The 8,601-nt window shown below is 45.1% G+C and overlaps 1 protein-coding gene across 4 annotated transcripts in view; it reads right to left on the bottom strand.

The window, feature by feature from the left end:
- The window catches only part of CMIP (c-Maf inducing protein), a 139,892-nt gene extending 131,849 nt beyond the window's left edge, over window positions 1–8,043 (bottom strand). For 3 of the 4 annotated variants that reach the window (XM_076349060.1, XM_076349057.1, XM_076349061.1), the window contains exon 1: window positions 7,127–8,043. In XM_076349060.1, coding sequence (XP_076205175.1) covers window positions 7,127–7,423 — 297 coding nt within the window. In that variant the 5' untranslated portion in view covers window positions 7,424–8,043. The remainder of the gene's footprint in view (window positions 1–7,126) is intronic. The other variant, XM_076349059.1, reaches the window with a different exon arrangement.
- Window positions 8,044–8,601: the final 558 nt, after the last annotated feature.

Raw genomic sequence — 8,601 nt, forward strand, 5'->3', positions numbered from 1 at the left:
CATCAAATGTCCACAAACTCTGAAACAAGACCCCCTCCTCCAAACCTAGAGAGTATTGTTAAATTCTCTTCATTTTTAAGCCTATGAAGTGAAGGCCGTTTAATCTAGCATCTGGTTCTGACTTCTTCATGGTTTCCTCCACAACCACAAGAGCTAAAACTTCACTCACCAGTGACGTGTTCGATTATAATGTATGCTTTTCAATTGTCTTTTCCCTTTCCTGGTATTGCCCCTGCATTCTTAAATATTGTGCAAAACAGGAAAATTTTACGCAATGATTTAATAATACATTGTTTTTGGCAGCAATTCCAGCCTACCATGTTTCCCTCTCTCTTCTTCCTCAATAGTCAGGCGGACTATACGGTGAAACAGATCAGTTCCCTGATCCAGTTAAAAGACAACAAATCTGCAAAAGGTTCAAACAGAGAAAGCGTTCCCCAGCCAGTTCACTAGATTTTCTCAACTTGACCCTGCCAACTGTTAAGCGCATACAAAAGACAGATTGACGCGGTACAGCACAGATGCAGAAATGAACGGCACAGGCCAGGACTACCTAAGACAGCATTACTGCCAATGACACTGCATCATCAGACTGTGTGAAAGTTATTTTATTGAGTACCCATACATGCACAAGCACTCCATATGGATTATACATGCTAAAGTATCAATCATCTTCAAACACGTGATTGTTTATGGAATTAAGCACTACATGTCTATAAACACATGCAGACGCAGAACAAAACTGATGCAACTAGCGCTGCTCAAAACACTAATAAACAAGCCACAATCTACCCATGCAACCCACAATCTAATTACTTCTAAAGACTCCAAAAGGCTTGAATTATTTGAGGTAGGTCTCTTCTTCCATAAGTCCTATGTGGGGAGATGAGTAAAACCCTATTAGTCCAGCCAAGCTTACTAATACAGAAGGAAATGAGAGAAGCCATTTTATTGTATCACGTTAAAACTCACCTGCTATTTAGGAACTTCAAAAGTATGAACAAATTATATGCAATAAATTAAACAGTTCCAAAAAAATCACTCCTCTCTATGTACTATACCTACCACCTTTTTCCTCCAGAAGCGTTCCTCAGTGTACACAGTTCTGTCAATGATTCCGGTGGGACCAAGGCTTCAGCCTCTCTTCTCCCACTCTTGCTAATAACGCAAACCTAAGCTTGCAAACCAGAATGTCGATGCAGATGGGACTCTCAACCTAGCCTTTCACCTCTGAAAAACTAAACGTCCTTTTTGTGTTTCGCAGAATCATAGAATCGTAAAATGGTTTGGGTCAAAAGGGACCTTTAAGGATCATCTAGTCCAACCCCCCTGCCATAAGCAGGGACATCTTTCACTAAATAAGGGTGCTCAAAGTCCGTCCAACCTGACCTTGAACACTGCCAATGACGGGGCATCCACAACTTCTCTGAGCAGTACATCCCTTCCTAGAAGGACCGCACCCCGACTTCAATGATCTAGCAGACTCTTCCCATCACTAGTTACGATGTTCCACTACAAAAAAAAATAAAGATGACCTCGCAGCTCCACGAAGGCCCAGCCCCGTGAGGAATGCTGAGCTCCTCCAGTCCCTGGATCAGGTCCCCATTGAGGACCAGAGGCAATTTACAAGCTTCCTCCGGGGGACTATTACCACCACGCAGTGGCTAGCACCACATCTATACTCCCCAGCCAAAACGAAAAATGAAGCAGAAGTATTTCTGAGTATCCTTTTTATTTACGCTCCTAAACATGTAAAATTTACTGGCTGGGTGTTAACACTAATAGTCTTAAGAGCTCTCACTCTATCAATGAATATAGCTTCTGTTTTCATATTTTATATAAGCTCTGTGACATATAAACACATACCTTAACACTACTGACTTATAAATATGCTTTTTAACCACTGTAGGAACTATATATTCAAAGGTATGTTTGATAGGCACTAAACAACTTTAAAGAAATATCATTTTAGGTTTTCTTATGCCAAGCTACAAACTAATATAGCAATAAAATAAGTTTGTCACAACAGAATAATATTCCATTAAATCACCGAGTCTTCAGAAAAATTTGGGGTTTGTTAATGCAGGCACATGCCTGCCTTCCCTTCTGAAACAGAATCTCAATTTCAACAGTACAGAGAACATGGAGCAATTTGTTCTCAATTTGCAGGGAATTCTAAATTATCATGGGTTGTGTACAAATTACGAGATTCAATGCTCCTCCTGATGTGCCTGAAGAAAATACCTGATAGATAGCAACAGGGTAACCCAGAATAGGCAAAAACATGTACACCCAAAACCCATAGGTACCACTTCTTGTCCAATGAAAACAATCATTTGCAATAGTAAACAATGAGAGATACTATTTTTAAATAGTAATTTAGCATTCCATTGTTATAATGGATCAAAAAAATTATCTTAAATTGCTTTGTTATTTACGTGTTCATACTTATTTATACATGTAATGATGGTAAGCCCATCAAGCTAGTTTTAAGTCACGTTCATAGAGCCCCATCAATAGCACAGGACTTAAGGACAGCACTTGGTTTACCAAACAGACTGTTTACTTTTTATTATTATAGCTAATTCATAATCATTCTGTTTGGAATCTCTAATGGAATACTCTACAATATTCCTTTTCCAGGAAAGCTTTAAAAAAATTCTTCTTATAAGATTGTTTTGAAACTTCTGAGCTCTGCATAATACTTCCCACTTGAGCTAATTGTTTTTCAAGGGAAATTTAATTTTAAAAAGTGTGTTTTTCCAACTAATGGGAACCTGTGCTAAAGTAAACAATGCGTCCAGCTTGATAGGAATTTTTGCTCTATCTTTACCAAAAGAAGGAAGGAAAGACATGTAATAGCATGCTGAAACACACGCAGTAGCAGAATTGTTGAATTTTAAAAAACAATTAGAAGACAATTTTCTACTCCACTTCTCCTATTTGAAACAGATCATCCTGCCCTGCCTCATTTAATATCAATTGGGTACGTTCTTGTCTCTAGAAGAAAATACAAACGCAGCTCCCTAATCCACTTACGTTCTTGTTTCAAATATATTTCTAGTTAGCTAGCTTGTCAATAAACTATTGTCCTCATACATCACTTTGGTACAGAAAAAAGTTTAAAAGACACTCAAATCTTTTCAGGATTGTCACCATCTTCGAATATAACATTACACTCAACTTACCTGCCAAGGCGAAACCAAGAAATGTGAAATGGGCATGAAAAGCCAAAGTTTCCACCTCCTTGAAGGACATTAATGAGTAACTTCATGGTTTCAATTATGGCTTATCATCCCAGATGGGAATTAGAGAGGCCATCCCTAGCCAGCAAAAATGAATCGCTTATTTATTCTTTCCTTGTCTGCTGCGCATACATACGTATCACAAGTCTTTCTTGCAACTCGGTACTTTAAAACTCATTGTCCTAAACATCTACTCCCAACTGGTGCAAGAAAAACAATGAAAGAGAAAAGCAGGGCAGAGACATGAAAGGGACAAGGCAGAAGGATATTAAAGGCACAGAAGTTCAGTTATGACGGCTACCTATAAACTACTGAAAATTAAATTTTAACATTTCTGCTGAAGATAACCATAGGTTTATTCTTCACACAAAAGAAATCACACAAGGAATATTAAATTGGATTTTATTTCTGTCTTTGTTTTTACTATCAAGCCCTTCAAGCTGTGCAAGGACAGATCTCACTGGAAAAAAAATTAGTCAGGGTGCTACATTTGAGTTTGGTAGGTGTTTATAAAATAAACATTATTCCTCCCATGGAGGAGAAAGTCAGATTCATCCCCAGGCAAGCTGTTGTCTGGCAAACAAAGTTGGTAAGTATCAGAATTTCCTACTGGGACTTTAGCATTTACATTTTTAAAAAAAAGTTACAGATCCGTATTTACTTTCACCAAAAAAAACCTTAACCAGAATGAAAGCCTGGACAAGATGTGAGTAAAACTGTAATGGTGAAACTGTACTATGTTTAACCCATTCTTTGAGAAATGAGAAACATGAAGCAAACAACGGAAACAACACGTACATCAGATAAAGTCCTAACACCTACAGTTATGGGTCTCTCCACTCCACAAGCTAACACCTTTCCATTTGTTAACTGAGCGTATATACCAATTCAGAATACAATTATTATTGTTATTCTTTTTTGATGAACATGGACTTATTTTAATTGAAACAGTCGCTTGTGATAATGTCAGAAAAAGCACTTTGTAGAGAACATTATTTTTTTTCTCCCTAAATTTTGCTAAAATAAGATGGCCTAACACTTGTTCCATTGCATTCTCACACAGTGCTGCTGCTACGGAAAGCTATCTTGTCAGCACAAAACATATAACTGCCTAATTAAACAACGGAAGTAGTTACCTCTTGCAAAAAACCTGCAGGTAGGGTCTCATTATTCAGACTTATATGTGGGCACATACAGTGTCTACCCATGGAAAAAAATCAGATAAATAATCTATACACAAACTAACGTTAACTCCTATATTGCAACCCAGGCATTGACAAGTAAGAGGTTGTGGGGAGAAGACTTCAACTGAAACATATCTCTCAAGTGACAATAAAAAGGATAGAAAGTGCCTAGAATCAACAAATAACTTATCCACTGTACTCAGGGACATAATTTGCCAGATCTGGATTTAGCTGTCATTACAACTTTTGCTTTCAAATGCAAAACATAGCGATGTTATTTTCCTGTTCAATTTTATTCATGTTATATAGAATGCAGTAAAACTCGTCATGCCAGAGGATTTGCAAAGGGATGATGTGAACATTAATTAGCGGCTGCTCATAAAGCACCCTGCCTGTGGAAAGCCCTATGTGTAAAAATGACCTTGTTATCAAAGTTGTTGAGTGCTGCCAATGCTCACTTTCAATGGACGGTATGGATATTTTTCTACAGCTCTTGAAAACCAAATTAGTTGCATTTACATATCTACCTACAGTTTCAGGAGGTTTTGGCATTGTGCCTGTACCCCACTTCCGTAGGGGGTGGGAGTTAAACTACCCTATATTTTGCTTAAATAGCATCTTTTCAGCTCAGAAAAAAAAAGAGTAAAATCTAGGTATCATAGAACCAATGTCTGAAAGATACCTGCTAAATGTACCCATATATTCAGGCAACAAGTGAACGCTGACCTTATCCTAGTGCCCTAATTACTCCCTGGAAACCAAAGACATTACGTGAAATAATAAAGCACAGATATTTCTGCGAACAACGGTATTTACTTGCTGAGTTAGCGCTGGAAAAAAATGATAAGGCGCAAGACCAAGCACGAAGAGCACTGCTTAACAAAATGGAGCCTGCAATGGTACGTACACTGTTTTAGTATCTTCTTGCTATTTATATACATAAAATAATTAGGAATGAGAACACCTCAACGTTAATTAAAGCACGACCCCATAGGACTTTAGAAATTTTTTCAGAGATGGTTTCTTTGGTGAAAGCTTTGCCAGTGAGCAGAGTTTGATGTCTCCTGTACAAATACAACTTCATGCCTAGTATTGCCACATTGCAGAGATTAACGTCTAAAGCATGATCGTGCCTCTCTCTACCAGTATCCTTCTCCTCTCCTCAGAAATAATCGGCTATGGATACTGCCAGGAAAATGCCTCATCTCCACTGATATTCAACTTCCCCTCTACGCTGATGGTATCTTAATAAAATGAAGAACTGCAAAAACTCCTTGTGCTCGTGTCTTTCGGGGGGTTTCTCCAGCAATGCTCGACCGAGTCTTCCTTCTCCCTTTACACACGTAGCTCTATCAAAGAAAGAAAAATATTCCCTTGGAAACATCCTCGACAGCCCGGTGGAAATGGTAAGCAGAGATGTCATTGTGGCACAAAAAAGAGTTCCGTGAGAATAGGCAGCTGGCCTACCTGAAGGTTAAAGTAGCTCCCACTGAAAACCTGCTTTGAATACTCCACAGCAGAGCATGATGCAGGAAAGACATTTACACACACTGTGTGCCTGCCTACCAAAGTGTGAAAAAATCCAACCTCCGAGCACAGCACAGACTGGATGAAACCCACTGAAATACACCATTAACAGAAATCTACACAAAAGCCAATCCATTCTCTCATATCACCAGTGTCCTATAGGAAGGCCAGAATGAAGCCATTGAGAAAAATGAGACATTTACATATAAATCAGAAAAGGACACGACCGAAGTACTGAATGATGAAAAATCAGTGTAAAGTACGTTTTGTGAGCCGTGTTAATCGCTATTAGACAAAATTTGGGTGTAGTCACATCACATACTATATGAATGTTCAAATAATACTGGCCATGAATTTTTAAGTTGTATGTGTAAATATAAATCATAATTTTAAAGACTGTACCCATCTATTGTACATCTTTTGTACTGTTGATATCACCACCTTGCATTTTTCTCTTGCATCATTTTTCCATCAGGAAGAAAACCCTGAAGGAATCTCCATATTTTACGATCACATTGCCTGTGTCTAGGCAGGGTACGTGGCCGCCAAATCAGAGCCCCAAAACCAGGCCTAAAACAAAGCAGAGCAAAGACCGTGCAAACCCTGAGCCTTCGCTCTCGAATTAAAAGCATCCTCCACCTCCCTCACCTCCAACTTGGCCAACGTGCCAGCAGATATCTGCCGACTTTGGTTTCGGATAGAAATGGCTCGGTGTGGCGATTTCATGTTGGTGTCATGTCGAGAAGGGAGGAATTGGAAAAAAAAAAAAAATAGTAAAAAAAAGGCCCAGAAAAGCAATAATAATAACAATAATAATGATGATGATGGAGGAAAACCAGACTTGCTCAGGAAAAAACACCGAAACTGCAAAATTAAATACCCCTAGGATTACGAAGAAGGAAAAAAAAAATTCCCCGCAGGCGTTCCGGGATTCACTCAAGCCGAGCCCCCCCCTCACACACCGACCCCCTCGGGGGGGACCCCGCACGGGCCGGCAGCACGGCGACCGCGGCACAAAGGCGCGGGCATTTCCCCCCACGCCACCCCGGCCCCGCAGCGGCGGCGGGTCCGGCCCCGCAGATGCCCCGCGGGGCGGGGAAGCCGCCGTGGCCGCGGCCGCGCTGTGGCCGCCCCCCGCGGCGGTGGCGGCGGGCCCGGCCGGGCTCTTACCGTGGCCGAGGCGACGCTGTTGTCCGCAAGGGTCAAGTGGTGCGGCTCCCACCGCCGCAGGAACTTGGAGGTGAGGATCTTGCTGAGAAACGTCCGGGGGTGCCGGATGACACACACCTGGATGTCGCCCTCCTGCAGCAGCTTGTACCTCATGCCGTTGCAGTGGAGCAGGGCTCTCCGGCACGGCGCGGCACCCATTTTATTCCCCTCGGGAGCGGACATCTCGCCCAGCAGCGGCTTGCTCTCCTCGGTCTGCCTGCGGTCGCTGCCCCCGCCGGAGCCGCCGGTGCGATCCATGGCAGCCCCGCGGGTCGGGGGGTGGCGCTCGGCGGCGGCCGCCCGGGGAGACCGGTCTCTACGGGCGGTAGAGACGGGTATAACCAAATAAAATAAAAAAGAATAAAAAAAAAAAAATCCAACCCCACGCGGCGGATTAAACAAAAAAAAACGCTGAAGGGGAAAAAAAAAAAACAAACCTGTCAGGGAAGACGGGGGAAGGGATTGAACCGCACCGGAGGGGGGAGAGGGGGGAAGGGGGGAAAGGGAAGCGATAAAAATCCTTATTCAAACTTCAAAATCCGCCCCCGGCGGGTCCCCCTCGCGGCTCTCAGAGCGCCGCGTCCATGCTCCCGGGCGGGCGCCGGCCGAGAGGAGGGTCGGCTCCCGGCGGGGGCGGCAGACAAAAGCCGGCGGGGGCGGCGGCGGTGGTGGGGGCTCCTGACGGCGGCGGGGGCTGCGGGGCGTCCGGCCGCGGTTCCTTCCTTCCCCCCGGGGCGTGTGCGCGAGAGCGTGCGGCGGCGGGCGCGCGTGTGCATGTATGTGGGTGCGTGTGCGCGTCCGTGGGTGTGCGTGGGGGGGGTGTGTGTCTGTGTGTGTGTGTGTGTGTGTGTCTGTGTGTCTGTGTGCGTCCACGCGCGCCGCCGCCGCGGGAGGAGGCGGCGAGAGGAGCGAGCGCTGCCGACAGCCTCTCGCCGGAGCGGCTCCGGGAGCAGCCGATTGGTTCCGACGGGGTCATGTGCCGCCCTCCCTGACGTCAATGGCCGCGGAGCCGCTGAGGGCAGCGGCGGCGGTGGCCGGGCGAGGTGCGCGGGAAGCGCCGCGCGCGCGGCCGTTGTGCCCCTCCCCTTCCCCCCCGCCTTTTCGCCTCTTCTCCTCGGAGGGGCCGCGTCGCCCCCGTCCCCCTTCAGCCTCGTCCCTCGGCCGGGGACGGGGGCGGCGCCGCCCGGGAAGGGCTGGAGGTGTGCGGGCACACCTGCGCACCCGCGGGGGCAGCCCGGCTGCCGTCAGGCCGCGCATCCTCCGCCATGAGGGGAACCCCCAGCGCCGCGGGGGAAAACGTGAGGAAAGGGGGGGCGGGTAGCGCGGTAAATCTCCCTTTCTCTCAGCCCCCGCGCTGGCAGGAGCCCGGGGCAGGGCGGAGGGTGGGTGGCCGCCTCTCCCGTGGGGACGAGGGAGAAGGGAAGCGATAAGATGAC

Source organism: Aptenodytes patagonicus, chromosome 11, assembly GCF_965638725.1.
Source record: "Aptenodytes patagonicus chromosome 11, bAptPat1.pri.cur, whole genome shotgun sequence".
In the NCBI taxonomy this organism is placed as follows: Eukaryota; Metazoa; Chordata; class Aves; order Sphenisciformes; family Spheniscidae; genus Aptenodytes; species Aptenodytes patagonicus.